The sequence below is a fragment of the Lactuca saligna genome, chromosome 4 (genome assembly GCF_052625555.1).
Source record: "Lactuca saligna cultivar CGN05327 chromosome 4, ASM5262555v1, whole genome shotgun sequence".
Classification (NCBI taxonomy): Eukaryota; Viridiplantae; Streptophyta; class Magnoliopsida; order Asterales; family Asteraceae; genus Lactuca; species Lactuca saligna.
The window spans coordinates 94,177,212-94,200,260 of record NC_136420.1 but is presented as its reverse complement, the minus strand read 5'-3'; the positions used below and the strand labels follow the sequence as shown (position 1 = coordinate 94,200,260).

At 33.3% G+C, this 23,049-nt stretch overlaps 2 protein-coding genes across 3 annotated transcripts; one reads left to right on the top strand and one right to left on the bottom strand.

Annotated features, from left to right (window-relative positions):
* Positions 1–17,533: 17,533 nt before the first annotated feature.
* LOC145042410 (SKP1-like protein 1A) lies at positions 17,534–18,907 on the top strand. The gene is made up of 2 exons (XM_078990824.1): positions 17,534–17,927; positions 18,519–18,907. Exons 1-2 carry the CDS (start codon positions 17,631–17,633, stop codon positions 18,690–18,692), a joined length of 471 nt encoding a protein of 156 aa, XP_078846950.1. The 5' UTR covers positions 17,534–17,630; the 3' UTR covers positions 18,693–18,907.
* A 1,388-nt stretch (positions 18,908–20,295) lies between these two features.
* Positions 20,296–22,537, bottom strand: LOC145042409 (GCIP-interacting family protein). Of its 2 annotated transcripts, none has more exons than XM_078990823.1 (6): positions 22,359–22,537; positions 21,591–21,759; positions 21,316–21,494; positions 20,983–21,223; positions 20,750–20,886; positions 20,296–20,661 (listed from the first exon to the last, which is right to left on the bottom strand). In XM_078990823.1, exons 2-6 carry the CDS (start codon positions 21,712–21,714, stop codon positions 20,434–20,436), a joined length of 909 nt encoding a protein of 302 aa, XP_078846949.1. In that variant the 5' UTR covers positions 21,715–21,759; positions 22,359–22,537; the 3' UTR covers positions 20,296–20,433. The 2 variants fall into 2 exon arrangements, with proteins under 2 accessions (XP_078846949.1, XP_078846948.1); XM_078990822.1 differs by having other exon boundaries at positions 21,591–21,741; positions 22,359–22,536.
* Between the last annotated feature and the right edge of the window lie 512 nt (positions 22,538–23,049).

Below are 23,049 nucleotides of genomic sequence, written 5' to 3'. Positions count from 1 at the left end.
CTTTCACTGATCACATGGTCAAAGGTATTATATTTGCTATAAACATAGCGAATAAAATAACACGGGAGAATAACTCAAAATAATAACACTGAAAAGCACATAGCACATATAACACATAACATACAATTGTTCCTATATATTGAACTCACCTTAAGTTAATCGGGGGTTAAAATAGTAATCTGGACAGCGTTTCGGCTTTAAATATGACTTTCTATGTTGAAAACCGGGAGCTTAATTGAAAACCGGGCTCTGCGAAGGTAGGGCTTCAAAACCGAAAAGATAAAATTTTCGGGCTTCTCGGGGGTCTCGGGACGTGTTTCGGGTGCTAAAATTGATACCGGGGCTTCGGGGAAAGTCAAAATGAAGAAAATATGGAAAAAGGGGCTAAAAGTGGCAATTTTCAAATTCTAGCCGGGAGGGTTCGCACCCTCCTATTTATAGGGCCGAGGTTCGGAGTCGGCTGGGAAGGAAGCAAGCAACGAAGCAGCTCGGTGGTGTCAGCAGCGAGGGGCAGGTGGCACGAAGGCGAGGCTCGGATGCGAGGGTCGGAACAGCTGGCGCGCATGCGAGGCTCGGTCAGTGTGGTTCGGATGCGAGGCTGGTAGGCGAGACGTGTCTCGCGTCGGACTGGCCACCGATGCGAGACGTGTCTCGTTCCTGCTGGACCTCGGCCTCGGCGAATTAACTTGCGACACACGCCTGCTTCTGATTTGGCCACGTCTCCGGTGACGCACCTGCTTCGTGCGAGGTGACGTGGCCGATACTATTCATGCGAGATTTCTCGGTTTTCGGGCCTCGACTTCTAAAATCCATAACTTTCGCATACGAGCTCCGTTTTTGACATTCTTTATATGCACGTGTAGCTAAAATTATGCTCTACAACTTTCGTTTAGACATCGTCGGCTAATTTTGACTTTATTTTTAATTATTATTATTTTTAACAGTCCGGGACAGGAAAATTCGTTAAAAATTCATAACTTCTTCATCCGACATCCGTTTTCATCAGACTTTTTACCGTTGTACTACAAATGATGAAAACTTAGATTCTAATTTAGGATGTATCGGTCAAATATCGCTCGATCTAAAATTCGAGTTTTTAGCTGTCTACTGCTAAGTTGAAACTTCGAAAAATCATAACTTCCTCATACGAAGTCAGATTTTGGCGTTCTTTTTATCGAATTTATCGGTTTAACGAATACTACGACTTTCATTTAGATTACTAAGGCTAAAAATCACTTTATCAAAAACTCACTTTTTACATCATTCGGCGTCGTGCCGGTTTTGTCGCGGATCTTCGGTTGGTCGTAACTTCTTCGTTATAACTCGGATTTTAACGAGGTTTTCGCATACAAGTTTCTAACGAGATTCTCTACAACATCAAATAATAAAATTTTACTTATTTAAAATTTTATATTTTCGCTAAATTTCACTATTTGGCTTTTAACTGGAATTTCATAAGACTTCCAATATTTTATAAGTGATTCTAAACATAGTTTTACTTCATTTCTAGTAAAAACTATCCGTTAGAACTCAACACTCAATTTCACATAATATTATTCTCTTTTATAATTTACAATACACGATTTCAAAACGTGTATGTTAGAAAATTGGTTTATCAAAAACTCACTTTTTACGCCGAATAGTGTTTTTCGGTTTTGTTGCGGATCTTCGATTAGTCATAACTTCTTCGTTATAACTCGGATTTCGATGTGGTTTTCGCCTAAATGTTTCTAAAGAGATTATCTACAAATTTCAATAATAAAGTTTTACTTATTTCAAATTTTATAATTCCATTAAATTTTACTATTTGACATTTGATTGGAATCTCATAAGACTTCCAATACTTTCTGAATAATTGTAAGCATAGTTTTACTTTATTTCTAGTAAAAACCATCTTTTAGAACTCAACATTCAAATTCACATAATATTTCGTAATATTATTCACTTTTATAATTTACAATACACGATAACTGAACGTGTATGTTACACTTTGCCACTCTTACTAGTCCATGTTAGTGTGTTGGTTACCCATACACGCTCTACCAACGGCTTACTAAGGTACAAACTGTAATTTCATGGGTTAGCACCAAACTCACATTTTCCTAAAGTAACTAAGATTGGGAATTTATAAAAGGTTTAGTTACTTTATATTTATCATTATACCTTTAATGAGAATTATAGTCCTTGTTTTATCCATTCGGCTAACGACCCGCCACCAGTCAAGGAAGCGGTGGGTGAGAGTGGACACCCATTAAGCTGTCATTTTATAGACAACAACCTTATACACCCCCCCCCCCCTTATAGATCGACTTTATGAATGAGGCCTACTAACGGTAAGATTGACTTTGTTCTTATACATACATATATATATATATATATATATATATATATATATATATATATATATATATATATATATATAAAACCATTAATATTATAAAGTATAAGGGTTGAATTTTAACTTTTAAAACTCTAGGGTTTGGAATTAAAGTTTTATAAAGTGACTTTACAAATTCCAAAACTTGAGGGCAAGTTTTGAAACTATTTAAAACATTTCATATTCAATAACTCATGAGTTTTTAATAACCTTAAAGAAAAGACTTTTGGAATTCCATAAGTTGAGGACAAGTTATGGAGTCCATTAATTGACATTAAGATCAAGAATTACATTAATAAACAATTTGCAAATAATTCCTATGATCTACTGAAACACATAAACATGAATATTTAAATCAACAATTTCAAGAATCACATAAACATATATAAAACTTGAAAATTTGATAATAACCATTGTAAATGGATTAGCATAATCATTACCACATCAAAAACATTTTTATAAGTCCAAAAAGTTTAGGGTAATGATCCTAGTCCATTTCCAATAGCAAAGCTTGAAAATTTGCACATAGGACCTCCTGCTCGTCGAGTGCAAGAACCTACTCGACGAGTAGGATGTATTTGATGGGTTTTGGTCATAAGACATCCTATGTGCTCATACAAACCCTAATGCTTGGATCTAGGTTTCTCTGTTGTACATGCTTTGAATCCAAGACTATAAACCCTAATTCTAGCATACAAGTAATCATATTAATATGTAATTAGGTTTAAGATCATACCTTGATTGTTATGTAGCAATAACAATCCCAATTCCACCTTGGATTGACTTTGGAATGCTTAGAGTCACAAGTGTCACTCCTCTAATGGCTTACAAACACCATAAGCAAATAGAGAAGGTATAAAGAGAGAGGTGAGAGGTTAGAATTCGTATCTAGGACCTCTTGGGAAGGGATACACGAATTCATGACCCTAGGGGTGTTTATATAGGTGTAGAGATAGGGTTTCAGTCATTATCCTTATCTAGTTGATTATCGATTAAGCAACCAATAAGATAATCCTTGAATCCTTATCATACTCGAATTCTAAGGCTTTCCAACCTTAAATTCGTCCACCATATAAATAAGATAATCCTTACCTTATTTTGTAACTATCACATAATTACAAATCAACCCCTCTAGTTTAATTAATTACATTTGATCACAAAACTAATTCTTAATTAATTATTGACCACTATTAATTAAACAAATATGATTTCTCCTTTAATATATTATTCTTATAACATATTAATAAATCATATTATCCTCTCTCTCTTTATTCATTTCTCCAATCAAGTTGCTTTGGTGAAGGCAACCCAAAAGGACCATGCACCATCGGGTCAAGTACATACCAAAATAGTTATGGACTTAGACACTAATCCAACAGTCTCCCACTTGGATAAGTCTAACAACTATTCTGCGTATGACTTCAGATCCCAATCTGCAATCGTGGCTTTCCAAAGTCGCTGTCAACTCTGATCATATCAGATACGCGTGTCCTTAGATAAGGGATCATATATTCCTCCATTCTAGATATCGTATGAGATATGATTTCTAATCATTCTCTTTGTACTATATCTCGATTTCCGATTTATGACGACAGACTAATTGAACAAATCAAATTAGCCCTAGCCCGGCCGAGCATTTACGTATGTCATCACTAAACCATCGAGGGGCCCAAAGATATCGCTTTTATCCTACTTTGGATAAAAGGAACGGATAAACTTTAATACAATGCTCGCTTGCACTCACTCACCGAATTACACACAACAATATGTTTTATAACACCAAGTTACTGGTGCGTTTACATATTATCTGTGACATCCCCATTTTCACGGCCAGAAAAGACCGATTTTGTTTATGCTTTATAAAAATCAGAGTACTTCATTTTATAAAAATGTTGCGGAATTTGTTCCCAGAAAAACATGGTAAATACGTTATTAAAACATTTTCGAAGAAACGTATTTATTTCATTTTAAAACATTTGGGACGTCATCGTTAATACAGAAACATAAGCATAAACAAAACTTACAATTATTTACACTAGTGATCTACATCTCTTTAAATCTCTTAGTGTAATGTCACTTCATATCAACACCTGTGATATAAATAAACTGAGTGGGTCAGGTTGGGAAACCTGGTGAGTACATAGGGTTTTCAACCCACAATAATATAATTATTATGTTTAAAGAATCAAACAATCAAACAATCAACCATCCCCATTATCTTCTTTGTTCTTAAGGATCTACCCTAAGAATCAGCTATTTCTCATTCATTCATTCCTAAGGATCATCCTAAGGAAACAACATGAAGTCCATTGTTGCCAATAACACATGGTCAAGCGCAGCTGCTAATATTGTCACTTAGGCTCAGCTGCCAGAATTAGGACATTTTATATAGGCGCTTCTGCCGGTATTGACCTTTAAACACTGCTGTCATGGTCATAAGGCTCCCTATTAGGCGCAGCTGCCGATACTATCCTTAGAGCGCAGCTGCTAGGATGTTTACCGTAGATCTAAATCATCTACGGGTTGTGGCGCAGCTGCCAGTGCTCATCTATAGGGTACTAGGTCCACTGCTGCCAATGTATACCTATAGGGCACTAGGTCTGTACTAGTAATGTTCCTCTATTTCAGCTTTTATCCATCATCATTCATCTACCCATGTTTTACCCAACATATTTTCTAGATATAAAATACTTTATACAGTTTACATCATTTAAAACATGTATAAAAATCTTTCACCAGCATAGACAACAAGTATTCAGACAATATGCACACATAACACGTAATTTATATTAAAATACTTCATATCTATTTGTAAGATGAAAGAGACCATGCACTCACAACACGTAAATTATATAATAAATACTTCATATCTATGTGTAAGATGAAAGGGACCATGCACTCACCTGAGAAGGTGGTGACTTGGTACTCGAACAACGCTTCGTTTACTTTAAAATAATTTCCTTCGACGAAACCTAGTATTATCACCAATAGATTTTAGTCTATTATTCGCCAAGACTAATTAATAGTCTAGCTATTATTACTATTATATAAGCGTTACAAAAATACTTATATAACCCATAATAATAGCCCAAGTATTTATTATATGTTCTTAATAACGTTAATATAATTAAATAAAAATTATATTAAAAATAGCGTAGGCGTAGCTCACTTACAGCGGGTTTTATAGAAAACCAGGCTTTGCTTGGAGCAGCGTTTCCGAGCCGAAAAGCTCTTCTTCTCGGAGCTGTCGAGCACTCCGGGGATTCCGCCTCGTGCTAGGGAGGTTCCCTAGGCTTTTCGGGGGATTTCGGGGCTAGAGAGAGGTTCTAAAGAGAGAGAGTAAAGAGAAGAAAGAATGGGAAAGGTGTGAAGAAAATGAGGGTGGGAGAGGTGGTATTTATAGGGTGAAAATGGCTGAACTTGGTTCCACATGTCACCATCTAATGGCAAGACTTGGGGAGAAAGCAATGGCCAAGATTGTGTCACATCACCCATTTTCGCACAGCACACTTCCGACTTCTAAAATCCATAACTTTCACATACTACCTCCATTTTTGACATTCTTTATATCCACGCGTAGGTAAAAATAATATCTACAACTTTCATTTTGACTCCGTCGGCTAATTCTCTACCGATCTTAAATTTAACAGTACGAGGCGTTTAGACTGTTAAATGACCGCGAAGAATTCGTAACTCCTTCATACCGACTCCGTTTTCGTCTGTCTTTTTACCGTTGAGTTCCTATTAATGAGATCTTGAACTCTCATTTAGGTCACGTAAGCCAAAAACCGCTCGAACTAAAATTCGAGTTTCGGGTCGTGCACTGCTAAGTCGAATCTTAGAAAAATCATAACTTCCTCATACGAAGTCAGATTTGGGTGTTCTTTTTATCGACGCTCTTAGTTTAACATATTCTATGACTTTTGTTTAGATTGCTAAGGGTAAATCTCGCTCTATCGTAAATTCACTATTTACGCTTCCCGGTGTCGTGCCGGTTTTGCCGTAAAACTTCGACGGGCCATAACTTCTTCGTTATAACTCGGATTTCGGCGTTCTTTATATGTACGGAAACCTTGTGACATATTCTAAAATTTGGTTAAGATTATTTTTTCTAAATAATATTTTGTCGAAAAGTCATTTTCGACCCCTATTGCCTCTAAATTGACTAGCCCGGATCTGCGGGCGTTACATTATCAATGTGCAACCGATTCGCAAGATACAACTCACACATCTCGGTTTCAAGAATATAAGATGTTATCGTCTCACTAATCACTCGTAATACAATTCATGGAGTGATCCAAGTGAGCGTGGGTTTAATCCAATGCTCAAATCATATTCATAAGCACTCATGAACGTTGCAGCAAACATTTGCTTATGTCTAATACTCTTCTAAACAATCCACACACCAATTCACGACAGTATTCATTCATATCTACTTCCAACATATGAACGACTGTGGCCCGTTCGAATAATTCGATTATTCTTAATAAACTCAATTATTCTGGAAGTCAAAACATGCAAGGTGAAACACAAGAATAATACTAATCCCATATGGCCTCAAACCTTTGAGTATAAACAAAACACGTTTTATTTATCACCATATCGATTACTCATTATTTGTCGTTTCGGGTAATCAACCTTTTACTTGAATCATTACACTTGTCCCATGCTCCTAGCATGCACACAATATTTACCTATGGTTCTTACTTTTGTGAAATAGACAAATTGAACACATTTCCAATCATTCTCATTTCTCAACTCCAAATCCATTTTTCTTAAGTGTAAGAATATCAAATTCTTGTTACTTATAGAATATACTAGATTCTAACACTTTATGCAACGATCCTTTTGTAATGTCACTGCACCAAAGTCTCAAAGACTATTGCCAATGATATTACAAATTCCTCTATCGGAGATTGTTACAAGACAATTCCTTAGATATGATGTCTCTCGCTCAAAGTAAATTCCTTTGAACATCCTTTTGCATAAAAGTTTCTAATCTAGACATAGATTTTCAATATTTACTTCCCAATATGGACACGCTACCATATTTTCCATATGACAACTAATTTCTCAATAGAATCTTATCTATTCGTAATTATGTCGATATTGTCCATCCAATATGGAAACATTTCCATAATTTCTAATACTATACTTCCAACTACTCACAAGCGACCAATCCTCGTCGAACTTTGGATTGTCCTTTGATAGTTGTTTAATTATTTTAGTCAAAACCGATTCTAGTTCCTTTTCCCTCTAAATGCACTAGACATTTGGAAAATTTTAGAATGGTCAAACATTAAATCATTTGCAATCGATCCTATACCCGAAGCGTATGGGACATGATGCACAATGTTTTATTTGCTATGTTCTCAAAATTCGAATTGTGAAGAGGAATGCCGTAATCATAATCGAAATTTTAAGAACACACTAGGTACCTTTGACTAAATTTATTAACATTTCACAACCTAATCCTTTAGATTTGAAATGAAGCATAATATCCTCTCCCTTAATTATAGCAAAACAACCTTTCAACTCTTACAACTTTGCAAAGTATGACTCTTGTTTTCTATAATTAATATTGTCAACTATGCAATACTTGCCTTAATAATCATACAATCATAACATTTATGCTCCCACTATCATGATGATTATTATAAAACATAACACTTATGCTCCCACTAGCTTCGACATATATTCATAAACATCTTAACTTTCAGAAAAACAATACTTATTGAATTTCTTAAGTTCATGTTTCTAATACTTAGTGCTTTGATAATCTTTTATCAAGACTTCTTGAACTTATACACTTTTGCCTTAGATAGTTCATATATGTGTCTTAACAATTAAGACTAATTGCCAAACCTCACAATTCAAATTATGGAAAGGGATGCCGTAACCATGATCGAATTCGAGAATGCAATTTTACAATCACTATCTTTTAAAATCTTTCTTAGCGAAAGCATTTTCTCACAATCATTTTCATGAAGGAGGAAATCTTATGACACTTAGATTTAAACGGTTTATGTGTTCCTATCCATGTGAATTTGTTAAAACCAAAGTTTACGACAAATTCAAACTCATATGGATCGAACTTTCTTAATCTTGATTTATTGCCTTATGGTAGCACAGCTGCCCACCACGTCTTCCAAGTAGTTAAGCAGCTCACCTTTTTCCTATCAATGTACTTTCCATTGATCAAGGTCCTTGCCTTTTATGCATTCAAATGAGAACTCATAGGACTCATATGCATAATTAACTCGATTGGATTGGCACAGAAACAAAATAATGTCTTCACGATAGGTTGTAAACCTCAACTCGTGTGCTAGTGATGATCGATAAGGCTTATTTGATTTGTTCTTGAAACTTTTCAAGACTATTAAGACTCCCACTGACTCCTTGACATATACGATTCTCTTATCAAAACATTTCTTGACAAACAAATATTCAAGAGTTAGTGTAGCTTATATCAAAACAAAACACTTCATAATTTTGGTCTTAGTTGGTCTTTGTCTTATCCAAGACATCACAACTTTCCACAATTGATGAATGTTATAAACCTTCTTAATACTATTCACTCAATTTCACAATCTTGACTTTAAGACTTGTTTTGGAACGAAGCATGATTGACTTCTTGATTTGACCATTTCTTCAATCTTTGATTCCTCTTCTTGGACATACAATTGTACCAAGACTCATTAGAGGATCAATTGAGATATGGTTCTTAATCATTAAGACCTATCATAAAGCATAAAAGCTACTCTCCCTTCTTCTTAGAATGGAGAAACTCTTATCTTTCTGCCTACTTGATTCTTCTTATTCGTTTTGCTATTGATCTAAACCCTTTAATCAATTCAAAATTACACTTAATCTTGTAAGTGTAATCATATTTACTAAGCCTTTAGTAAATCATGACGAATATCTTTGTTACTCTTATGGTGAACTTGATCAACACACAACTTTGTGTACTCGATCTCCTAGTCCTTCACTTGACACTTTGTCAATGAGTTAGTCTAATTTCCAAATACGTAATTTCTCATTCATCGTGCAACCAAGTTGCATGATTCCAAGTTTCGGTCCAATTGAAACTTGGGCGATGAGAAACTCTCACTATTTGGTAAATTCTAGACACTTCCATAAATAACATAACTAAGAATCATATCCATTCGTTGTAGAAATATGCAAACATCAATTTTCATAACAATTTCATTGCAAGGAAGTAAACAAACAAATAAATAAGTCAAACAAAATTTATTTTATTTATAAAAGCAGCGGAAAAACATTTGTCCTTACAATGCAAAATCTATTGAAAACTATGTAAAAGAAAATTTCTAACAACTCTATCATAACTATCTAAGATCAAAATCCAATCTTCAAGTCCATGAGATCGAGATCCATCTCTTGTGATTAGATTCATCGTGCTCTCTTATCAAGCTTCCTTTCTTTTCACCGATCCTTCAAAACATTCAAATGCAATCTTATCACATCATGTATTAAGAATCAATGAATAGGAACTTAATGGAGTTAGATAGTGGATTCTTACCTAAAGCTAAGTCATACTTTTGACTCTCCCATCTCTTAGATCTCTTAGGTAAATAGGGCAACTTCATCTCCAATGCCCCTTCTCTTGGCAATAAAAGCAAATTGACTCTTTTGGAACAACACATGGAACTACTTCAGACATCGCCTTTCTCTTATGATTAAACTTTTCGATCATTGCATGTCTTTCATTGCCATTGTCTATATCCATAGAGGTCTTGAAGGCAGATTCACCAATCAACTTTGCTTTTCTATTGCGCCAAACCATTGTTGATTCAGCAACAATAAGCATGTAGGTGAGATCTATAAGGGTCACGTCGTGGTTCATCATATAGTACTCTCTTACGAACTCACTATATGAGTTAGGAAGTGACTGAAGAACCCAATCAACAGCCATTTCCTCACAGATAACGGATCAGTGTGACTTCATCCCTAGGATGTGTGCACACACCGACTTTCCTTCTTTATGTTCACTTGCCAAAAGGGCTTGAGTGATCTTGAACTTTTCAAGCCTTTGAACTTGTGGGTTAGGGAGAATAATTGGAGGAGGAGGAGGAAGTGAAGCATGATCTCTTGTTCCTCGATCGAATCGTGGAATATCATCTTCATGTGGAATGCTTGTTCCACGGGATTTGAGAAGACCATAGTTGTCAAACTTTGATATCGGGAGAAAAAAAACGAATTCAAGTTAGTTGATTGATTGAGTCCTTGGTAAATCACCCAAATGAAATTCCAAGGCTAGGACCCAACACAATATCCTACAACTCGGGAGAGGGATGTCGTAACCCAAATTGCAGAACATTTGAAGGTAAGTGAATGACGATTCACTAGTTTCCACCATGAAAAACGAAAAAGAAATTTAAGTTTTAAATCTATGAAAACTCCTAGATCCTTTGAGATTCATTGAACATTTCAATGGAATGTTTAAATCTCGATATGCCCCTCTAGTTTGTGACTGGGATGCCGAGGATCACAAAGCGGGTGTGAATAACCATGCAAACTACATGGTGCCCTCACATGTTACAATCACCTATTCGATGTGCCAGTAAACCACACACACTCCACCGAACTATGACAAACATTGAGTCGCCCTTTGCTACCTTTGCTTAGAACCATTTAGTGTGCCGGTAAACCACACACGCTCCACTAACGTCTTCGCAAGGGCACAAAGTGTAATTTCATGGAATTGCATCAATTCACTTTTGCCTAAGTAACTAAGATTGGGAATTTGAAAAACATTTAGTTACTTTGTATTTCATTATACTTATAATGGAAGGTTTCGTCCTATCCTACCCGTTAGGCTAACGACCCTCCACTAGTCAAGAGTGCGGTGGGTAAGAGTGGATACCCATTCAATCGCCATTTTATAGGCAATTTCCTTAAACACCCCTTATAGACCAGCTTCGTGAATGAGGCCTACTAACGGTAAGACTGACTTTTACTCATACATATATATAATGTTAGACTTTTAATGTTATATATAGTATAGGGTGTATTTTATACTTTTAAAATACTATATGGTTAACTTTAACAATTACACTTTTAATTCAATTAAAAGGTTAACCTAAACCTTTATGGATTTATTAAATCTCTTTTAATTATACTCCTTAATTAATTAATAAAACCATAAGGGTGTGATTTGAACTTTTCAAAACATTACTAGGGTTTTAGAATTTAACATTTCTAATTAAACTTTTAATCAACTTTTAAATTCCAAAACTTGATGGCAAGTTTTGAAACATTTCAAAACATTAGGGTTTTAACTATTTAAATTTCAAAACTTTAAAACTTTTGGGTTCAAATTTAAACTATAAAACCTAAAGGGGAAAATATGAAACTTTTCATAACAACAAGGATCAAATAACGAATAATCTAAACTAACATTTAGTTACATAATTATCCATATTTGATTTGTTTAATGATTTCTTGCAAAACAATTTATCAATTTACTCAAAATAATTAATCAATTATCTTATAAGGAAACAATTATCTTGTTAATTGATAATTATCTTTAATTAGATCAAGAATATAGTCATATATATCATAAAATTGGATTTATATTGATCTAACATGATAAGGTAACTATCCAAATGAAAAAACAGCAAGAAATCCCGAGATAAGCATTATCTGACGCTCGAACTCGCCGAGTACCACACTGTACTCGCCGAGTTGAGGTCTACTCGTCGAGTACACTGTGGTACTCGCCGAGTTCCTCAGCCATAAAACCCAAAAAAATGATTTTCCAGTTATACAATGCATCAATACAATTGAAACCAAGCTAGGCTCTGATACCACTGATGGGTTTTGGTCATAAGACATCCTATGTGCTCATACAAACCCTAATGCTTGGATCTAGGTTTCTCTGTTGTACATGCTTTGAATCCAAGACTATAAACCCTAATTCTAGCATACAAGTAATCATATTAATATGTAATTAGGTTTAAGATCATACCTTGATTGTTATGTAGCAATAACAATCCCAATTCCACCTTGGATTGACTTTGGAATGCTTAGAGTCACAAGTGTCACTCCTCTAATGGCTTACAAACACCATAAGCAAATAGAGAAGGTATAAAGAGAGAGGTGAGAGGTTAGAATTCGTATCTAGGACCTCTTGGGAAGGGATACACGAATTCATGACCCTAGGGGTGTTTATATAGGTGTAGAGATAGGGTTTCAGTCATTATCCTTATCTAGTTGATTATCGATTAAGCAACCAATAAGATAATCCTTGAATCCTTATCATACTCGAATTCTAAGGCTTTCCAACCTTAAATTCGTCCACCATATAAATAAGATAATCCTTACCTTATTTTGTAACTATCACATAATTACAAATCAACCCCTCTAGTTTAATTAATTACATTTGATCACAAAACTAATTCTTAATTAATTATTGACCACTATTAATTAAACAAATATGATTTCTCCTTTAATATATTATTCTTATAACATATTAATAAATCATATTATCCTCTCTCTCTTTATTCATTTCTCCAATCAAGTTGCTTTGGTGAAGGCAACCCAAAAGGACCATGCACCATCGGGTCAAGTACATACCAAAATAGTTATGGACTTAGACACTAATCCAACAGTATTTTCACTTGGACTCGTCGATTCCCCCCATGGACTCGGCGAGTTCATCAAACAGTTAGCAGAAATTCAACTTTTTTCAAGCAGTTTGCATCAAGTATATAGAAAACAAGCCTAGGCTCTGATACCACTAATGGGTTTTGAGCATTCTAACACTCCTATGGTGTACATGCAACCCTATAAACCTTGGATCTATGTTTTCTCTAATATACATACAAAATTGATTTTTCCAAGGTTCTCATGCTAATTTAGCATGTTATGGAGAACTTGCAATATAAAAACTAGTAGAATTACATACCTTTGTGTGTTGCTTGGATTCCTTAAGACTTTGTGAGCCTAACACCCCAAATGTGATGCCTCAAATGTTTCACACAACACCACAACACTTGGAATAACTTAAGAGAATAACACTTTGAGCACAAAACCGGCTAGCCCTCACTCTTATTGTCTTAGTGTCGATTTTGCTCCATATAGTATGTCACATGTAGGGTAAACCCTAATGTGCATGACTTTTCATTTCCCCTATGATCCATGGGTTTGTAACTCCATGGAGAATCCAATGGGACCCAGCCCAATCTAGTGGATCAGTGACCTTAAGTCTGCCATATAAGAATGAAAGATTTACATAACCAATCCTCATATATTTAATTAGTCTCTTTTGATCACAAAATTAATTCCAAATTAATTCTTAATCAATACTAATTAAATAATATGATTTCATATTAATATATAAGAATATATTAACAAATCATAAGTGTCCTTATTCTCATTTTGTTTATCCAAATGTTGAGATGCCATGCAACCCAAATGGACCATGCCAAGTCGGGTCAAATACATACTAAATATAGTTATGGACTTAGACACCTTATCCAACAACATTGTCATTGACAACTTTTGTAATAGATGAAAATGTAGTCAGACCCAAGACTCCAAGAAGCAAGCAATGAATAAACCCTGGTGAGGGTTAAATCAAAATTACTCTATCCTTTGACTTATGGAGATAAAAGAAAGGGGAAGGGGGAATGAAATTAGAGTCTTCGGAATCCATTGAATTTGATCCCAAATATCATATTTATAGGCTCCAAGTAAAAATTTAAGCCAGTCAGATTCCTAAGGACAATCCTTATCCCTTTTAAAACTTATTTTATCCTATTTCTTTAGAATAAAATCGTCCATATCATTCTTCTAGAGGATTTTAGAATATTTCAATTAATCTTCAGGGTGTAAATAATATTCTACACTTTTTAATTAATTTAAACTATTTAATTCTTTACCAAAATAATTTCCAATTAATTAGTTAATTAATTAATTAATTAATCAACAACTTATTTTTCTCTATTTCCTTGTTGCTAATCGTGCCATAATGCTAATTAAAAATGACCTTGTTATTATTTAGAAATACTACTAACTAGTTAATGATTTTGGACACAATTTCCAACAAATACATTGGTAAAGAACAATTTAGGTTTTATTGATGTGTTTATTAGAATCCAACACAAATTGATTTGAATCAACTAATTTTATGGATACATAACAACAATATTGAAAAAAAAATTATTAATTTTGTCTATAAATGAATCTCAGTAAGCATTATCTTTTTTTTTTGTTGATACTGTGTTTAAAATATATAGACTGGTCTAAAGGGAAAATTTTATAAATTTAAGAGACCAACGATTTTGAAAATCAAACATGATCCAATGAATTTGTGTCAAAATCAAGGATCTAATGGATGATGTCTCAATTCCATCAAGATGATCAAACACATCCATACTTGAACTAGGTTGAATGGTGGGGATATTCAAGATATAACCACCATAATCAAAATCATCATGGTCATACATTCATATCCCTCACAATCAACAACACAATCATTTTCTCCATTCACTTGCTCTAGTCAATGTTGTTACCTCTAGCTAGATAAACAACCTTTATAACCCGACCTAAAGAATTAAATATGAGGGCATTTGAGAGTGATCGTTAAAAAAAACTTCTCAAAACTTACGATGATATTTATCTAAGTTTCTATTAGTAAGCACTTGAACTAGATTCAAAGAATTTTGGTCATCTACAACAATTAAGACCAAAAGGATAGTTTAACCAATGACGAACATAAATAAATAAATTGTCTAAGAATACATACCGATGATATCTAAATAAAACAAGGACATCACATTTCAGACACACTACACATGGCTCATACCAACCAACCCCAACATTATTTCTTCAAAAAACCACCCGACTCATGCAAAGTAATATATTTGAAATTGTTGTATACCTTCTTGACACATAATTTTGGTTTAAGGTACATTTATTTGTCAGACTTAAATATATATTGGCCATATGTGGGAACAAATCAGAGTAAACATAGACAAAGTGAAACATCTTTTAAAATAACTAGTTGATCGATGTCAATCTTCGTTTCACCAAAACAATACTAGAACGTATACAAGTCTTACTAACTTGCAAGTAAATTTCCATAAAAAGGGGACATCGCTGGAGTAATATCAAACATCAACACAACATTTTCAAAAACCATGAGTTTTCCAACACAATTCGATTTTAACCGAATAATGTATAATTGGTAATGTGGAAAAATGTCAATGATAAAATAACTAGTAGGAAGTTGAAAACCAAACTCCAACGATTTCAAGTAAACACTTACCTTCTTGGGCACCGATTTAATGATTGATGCATTTTAAGCATAAACCATAATCTCAACATTATCTGAAAATTCATAACCCAAGACGACATACTCAACTTGCTTTGGTGTTATGATCAAATAAAAAAATCATTGTTTTGCTCATCTGCCATTACAATTCGATTTGAAGAAAAATATAATGGATAGAGGGAGAAAGAGGGTAAATAATTGACGACAACGCTCATTAGTCCTAATGATATAAGTTTAAAACGAGACGGGAAAAGAAAGAAACAACCAAATAGAGGGTTAATGATGATTTTTGACATCATCGATTCATGGCCATCTAAACGATGCTTACTTGCATGCAAGGTTTCTAGTAAGCTATAACACACCCTTATTTGCACTCAACCTTACATAATCTTTTGAGTATCACATTAGTTTGGGTGTCAAAGCAAAATCTCATGTTCATTCTATATTATGATTGTTAGAGTATGGTTCCCACATTCACAACAATCAATAATATTACTATTAGTGATAGGGTCCTTTGTGTTACACGTAATGACAGAAAAAAGAAATCGATGACACGAGAAAATTATAGGGACCTGGTTTGTTAATTAACTAAGTCTTTAATTTATTAAATGAAATAGTGATCTAGAAGGTTCTAGATAAAGGAATTTGAAACTCAGATAATTACCAGAGATATGGATAATTATTATGTGACCAAATAATTATCCATTTAGGGTTTTAATCCTTCCATATCAATACATGGGTCCTAGGCTAGATGTGATGATGGTTTTCTTTATAGAAAAAACCCTAGTATTCAACGGAACCAACTCAATCTCGAAATCCTAAACCTAAGTCGCCTATGTGTTGTTTGTGTTTGTATAATCTGTCTCCACTTTTTAGTTCGAGATTTGGCGGCGAAGCAAAAAGAAAAATTTACAAGTCTTTTCAACATTTCTCGCTCTCTCTTTTGCATATGTTTCTCCTTATCGTGATTGTGTCAGGGTAAAGATGATGATGATAAGAAAAACAATGGTGCTGCAACAAAAGTCACAATTAAAAGTTCTTGGGTTACTCAAATACACTAAAGTCCCAATATTTACAATGATTTGACAAGAATGTCCTAAACTTTATTTTTTGACAGTAAAGTCTTAATTGACGATTTGACAAGAAAGTCCTAAATTTTTTTTTTTTTTGACAAAAAAATCCCAATCACCGGCTAACCGGAAAAAAATGGTAAAAGTGTCAAAAACTGCTAGTAATTTGGATTTTACTGTTAAAAAAATAAAGTTTAGAACTTTCTTGTTAAATTGATGAAAATATTGATACTTTAGTATATATATCCCACACAAATATCAAAGATTAAAAAAAATACTACACTAGCATAGTATTTTATCGTTTTATTTATTTGTTTAAATATTTATGTCTCCAAATATTATTTTTTCGAAAATATGATGTATTCTTAAAAACGACCAATTATATATTAGAAATTTATACATAACATTCGAGTAATATATATCTAAAATAATCAATTTATAAATTTTTTGAACAAGTTAACACTTAAAAGTTTGTAACAACCTTTTATTTAATAAACAAATATTAATAATATTAATAAAGTACTTATATAACAAAAGTCAAAAAGAAAAAATAATTCCATCAATTTTCTAAACCGTTTGTATATAATATATATGCAACAAAACATAAACAAAGTCAATGAACTAAGACCGTTGGTTAGGAGTAGTTCAGGGACTAAAGACGTAATTATTAAATATAAATAACCTTTTGCAAAGAGAATAAAAGTACAGGGGCTATTTATGCACAACATTATACAGCTTGGGGCCCAAGAGACGTCCGAAGTCGCATATATAATTGAAGCAGTGGTAAGCGGGGGCACATCAAATTCTATCCTTTTCTAGGGTTAGGGTTTCCTTCATCCCCAAAATTTCCCAGACTTTCCGAATTCCTGCCGATCAATACACCATGTCTTCATCATCTAAGGTTATTGTTTTGAAAAGTTCCGATGGAGAAACCTTCGAGGTTGAAGAAGCTGTGGCGTTGGAATCACAGACGATTAAGCATATGATTGAAGATGACTGTGCCGACACTAGTATCCCTCTTCCCAACGTCACAAGCAAGATCCTGTCAAAGGTTATTGAGTACTGTAAGAAGCATGTGGAGACACCGAAGACCGACGATAAGGCAGCTGAGGACGATCTGAAATCGTTTGATGCCGAGTTTGTTAAAGTGGATCAGGGGACTCTATTCGATCTCATTTTGGTTCGCTTATCTCTACTTTCTTTTCGCATAATCTAATTGATTTATTTTGACAAAAACGATCGAGTTTATATGCGTTAGAAATCCCGATTGATGTTTGTTCTTTTGCGATTGTGATACTTGATCGGTGTCTAAAAAAATTTCGTGTTTATTTGACGAATTCGCGGATATTATTATCGGAGTCCTCTAGTTTTGTGAATATTTTAGGTCATACTCTTTGATGCTTGTGTGGTAACATGCTTAGGTAACTAGGTTACCGATTGATGTTTTTTCTGAAGATATCTGAATATATTTGGATCATATATAGATATTTAGAGATTTGTTGTTGGTTCTTGTTATACATAACACCCTGAAAAGGATGTTAATAGTTAAAATTGAGGAAAGTGGTATTAACTAATAGTTATTTGATTTCTCTTTGTTAATATCCAAGTTCATATTAGTTTGTAATATTCTGTCACTAATTTTTTGGTCTTGTTTTGTTTCCTTCCTCTTCTTTCAAGAAATCTTCAGTTAAAGTCTTACATGATTTTGTTGCTTTTAAAGTGATATGGACTTAGTGTTTGGGTTTTCTTTGTTTGTGAATTGTTTTTTCAGGCTGCTAACTATCTGAACATAAAGAGCTTGTTGGATCTGACATGCCAAACAGTTGCAGACATGATAAAGGGAAAGACACCTGAAGAGATCCGCAAAACATTCAACATCAAGAATGATTTCACCCCTGAAGAAGAGGAAGAGGTTCGTAGAGAGAATGCATGGGCATTTGAGTAATAATTTAATAATAATGAATGGTAGTAGTAAAAGTAGTATATAACGTTGGTTGGTTGGGTTCTTTTTGCTTTTGTTTAGAAAAGATTCAGAACATCCTTAATGTGGTCTGTTTGAATTCTGCTGTTTTTCTTGTCTTATCCTTCTTTCTGCCACTTTGTTTGGAGGATATCAAACTTGGTTTCTTAATCTTTATGGTGGGATGCTTTTTCTTTCCATGTTTTTTTGTGTGGTGTTTTAATTTGTTAGTGTTGGCCAATTTCTTCACAATCTGAGAAATATCACTCTTAGCAACTAATCCATCATACAAACTCTTTCGTAGTACTTAATTTAGTTAAAATTTGACAAAAACATACATTTCACTCTAGAATGAACAAGATTTCCCCATATTAAATGTTTATAAAAGTAGTTACACTAAGTGTTCCCAGAGTCTCATAGTTGTAATAAGCATATTAAACATGGCTACATGTGTACAAAAGTTTACTTATTAAATTCATGGGTGTGAAGTTGGCTTATCAATAAGCTATCTTATCCACAAGAATTGATAAGCTAATTTATAACCTGTGATAAGCTATTTTCATGGTTTTAACTTATTTTTTGACAAACAAGACATAAAACCTACCTACACTTATGCTCATTGTCCTTTTAGCTACTTCATCTTTTCAATATCCTTCGCTTAACGATGACAATGTATAAACAAATTTTAATATCCTTCACTTGATGATGACAATGTATATAAACAAACAAGGTGCAAGTTTTAATGAATATAACATTAGAAAACACAAAATAAACGAAGGAAAAAATGATGTTTGAAGTAGTTTAATGAATTTTGAAATTCTATATAAACAACACTAGACCATGTATACTGACCTAATTCATACACACCCAAATGTGCATTTTAGTAAGAAGATTGAAGGTGTTTTTGGTAGATACATATATCATCGAAAAGTGTTTATTTCGTCTTCTGAACCAATTAAGGCAACCTACTTAATGTTTTGTCCATTTCTTCACAAAAAAATCCTCAATTATGCACAAGAAATCATGAATAGCACTTTTAGCAACTATTCTATCATTCAAACTCCTTCAAAATACTTATTTCAACTGAAGTTTGAAAAAAAGATGATGTAAACATATTTTTGTGTTCCCTCATATCTCAGAACCGTAATAAGCATATTCAGCATAACTACAAGTGTTCAAAAATTTACTTGACTAATTTATGGGTGTTACACAATACTTCATGAAAACTTCTCTTATTATATGTACCCACACTTCTCGGGTTTGTCCTTTTAACTTATAATGAATTTCAAAATTGTTATAAATATATTTTAAACCTCATTAAACAGCACTAGACCATTGTGTACCAACCTCATAATTTTGAAATTCCATTTAACAAGTTATTAAACAACATATAATGCTCATACACCAGTCTAACACCAAAAATTGTAAAAACTAATCAAAATATCAAGTTTCAAGTTTGTTTATACAAGTTTTGGAGCTTTTCCAAGTAAAAGTAGAGTTTTAGCATATATAAAAAATACAAGAGCACAAGTTTAGCAAGTTATTAAGCAATATATAACAGTTATACACAAAACTAAAACTTAAAAACTCAGGAAAAATCACATGTCACTAACTTTTAAATTCATTAAAGCTTGTTCAAACTAAATCCAAAACCAGATGAAACACACAAAACAAATTCAGAAATTTTACGTATTGTTACATATCAAAACAAGATTCAAAGCACATTTTAATCAGGCAAAGCAGTTCCTCTCTCAAGATTGTTCTTGATCTCAAGTGTATATCTGCCAAAAGCACGTTCAATCTTCTTATTAAAATGCTCATTTCTATCATTAATGGAGTCAATATCCTTCTCTTCATGAAACCTTCTTCTTCTACTAAATGTGTTCTTCTTCTCATCTCTATCCTTCAACTCCTTCACCATTCTTTCAATCTTATCCTCTGAAATTTTCGGTGCCTGTTCAAAAATCACCTCTTATCACACCATTTTACTTTTATAAAAATACCAAATTTATACCAATTTTTCAAAGAAAATAAAAACTTACCTTTCCATATTGTAGACTTGAAGCTTCACGATAGAATTCTGGATCTGCTTCTTTCATTTTATTGTATTCTTCAAGATCAACATCCATTTTTTTAGTCCGTTTCTTGTATGCATCATATAAAGTTTTCTGATTAAACACTGTTGACAGAAAGATAAAATAATAAATAATTAAATATTTGTTTGCGGGTAATAAATGAAAAAAAAAAAAAAAAAAAAAGATTTACAGTTTTATACCATCCCAGCCAGCTGGAGCAGGATCTTTCTCCCATTTTTTGTACTTTGTTTCTGCCATTTGTTGTGTATCTAACATGTATGCTTTTGACATATCTAATCCATTTGCATCAAGAAGTTTTCCAATCTTTTTCTTCCTCTCTTCAATCCACTTTTGTTTAGAAATTCCTCTCAATTCTTGTGGAGCTTCCATTCTTTTCTTTTCTGCCACCATGGCAGTTTGATTGGCTTTCCTTGCCTCATTCTACGTATAGAAAAACAACAACATAAGTATATAACCTAGGAAAAGGAATGATAAAAAGTGTACTATGTTGTTGTATTTTGATTTTTGCATACCATCTTTAGCCTTAATTCGAATAATTTCTTTTGTTTCCCTGTAAGCTTAGAGAAGTCCACTTGGGGTTGATCATCAAGGGCATTGTTGTCATCATCACTTGGATTATCATCAGGGTCACTTTGGTCATTATCAGGAACCTTAGATTGAATAGATGTTTGTTGAGCAGCTTGCAAGGTAACTGAGTTCATTCGTAGCAATTAGTCAAGAAATGTTAAGAAGAATTGAGCATTAAAAAACAGTAAAAAGAAAATATAGTCAAGAGAAAATTGATAACCTGGTTCACTTATACTAGCAAGTTTCTTGGCTTCAGCGATAACTTTGTAGCAAAATTCACTACATTCATGGTATGGGTTTGAAGAATTTCTGCAATCTGGATGTAATGCTCTTTCCCCAGTCATATTTTTGTGTATATGTTACGTCAGATGCTGAAAAAGAACATAAACCTTCAAGAAACTGTATTTTCAGTAATGGAAGGTGAATAGAGAAATTATTTTAAGTTTGTTTACAACAAAGTTCATATTTCCTTCTCTCATTGGATCATAAAGCTATATCTATGCAATTATACCAAATATAAGAACATGTATAACAATAAGTAGACATTACAATGACACTGTGCAATGCATATGAATTAAGAACTGATATTATAACCAAGAAACTAACATAATCACTTACTCAAAGTCTCTTAAACAAAAAGGAACCAGAAACCTCACTCAACTGCCAGAAACAAATCCATGTTTACGTGGATAACACAAAAAAATCCAAAAAATTATCGCAATCATAGGCAAATTGGACAACCGTCGCTTCACTATAAGCAACGAGTCAGCATAATCTTTAAGGCTTACGAATACATCGGCAGTAGTTATTCTCGAAATTTAACCAAAAAAAGCCCTAAATAATAGTTTAGTAGAAACCCTAGATTAACATACTCGCAAAGTGTTTGTGCAAGACTCTAATTTGATATATAGATTTTGGCATAACGTAAACATATACCAAAATTTACATGCATTTATGTTATGAAATTTGGGAATCTAATGAAAATTACCTGCGAAGATCGATCCGATGAAGATGGAGAAACGCAAACCCTCGACGGGAGATATTTGTAGTTGTTTAAAGTATCGAATCGAAGGGATTTATGTGATTGGTTCTTACGCGGACTCAGGGAAACTGATTCCAGTTAATGGAGGAATCATATTCAGGAATCAGGATTTATTTAGATATCTTCGGACCGGTATTGATAATTCCGGTTCAAGTTAGGGTTCATAAATTTCCATCAAATCGTATTTTATTTTTATTGCATTTGCAACAAAAACCTTAAGTTGAGTTTTTCCTTTTTTTTTTTTTTACTTTTTTATTTTATTTTACTAGTTTTATCTAATTAATTTATTCAACTTTCTAGTATCTATCTTTTCCACCCATTTTAAATTTCCTTAAAGTAAATATTTAAGTTTGCAAAAAAAAAAAAAAAAAAAAAAAAAGTTTTACCCAAACTAAATTCTTTTTAGTTTACTTCATGATTTTTAGGCAAAGTATTAATTTTATTCACTTTATATTTTTTTATCAGGTTTATGTTGATTGGATGTCTTTTGTTGATGTGAAATATAATGATAACATTTTATTAAAAAAAATACAAAGAATGGTGAAAAAGAGATATGAACTCAAAACCTCTTTGAACGAAAAATACATGCACCTGCGCTAGTGAACCAAACAATTTTCATTTATTCATTTATTTTTGT

Coding starts and splice junctions, on each gene's coding strand:
- LOC145042410 (XM_078990824.1), top strand. CDS start 17,631: ATGTCTTCATCATCTAAGGTTATTGTTTTGAAAAGTTCCGATGGAGAA. Junction 17,928..18,518: donor CTCTATTCGATCTCATTTTG/GTTCGCTTATCT, acceptor TTGTTTTTTCAG/GCTGCTAACTATCTGAACAT.
- LOC145042409 (XM_078990823.1), bottom strand. CDS start 21,714: ATGACTGGGGAAAGAGCATTACATCCAGATTGCAGAAATTCTTCAAAC. Junction 21,224..21,315: donor TCGAATTAAGGCTAAAGATG/GTATGCAAAAAT, acceptor TTCTATACGTAG/AATGAGGCAAGGAAAGCCAA. Junction 20,887..20,982: donor TGCTCCAGCTGGCTGGGATG/GTATAAAACTGT, acceptor TTCTGTCAACAG/TGTTTAATCAGAAAACTTTA.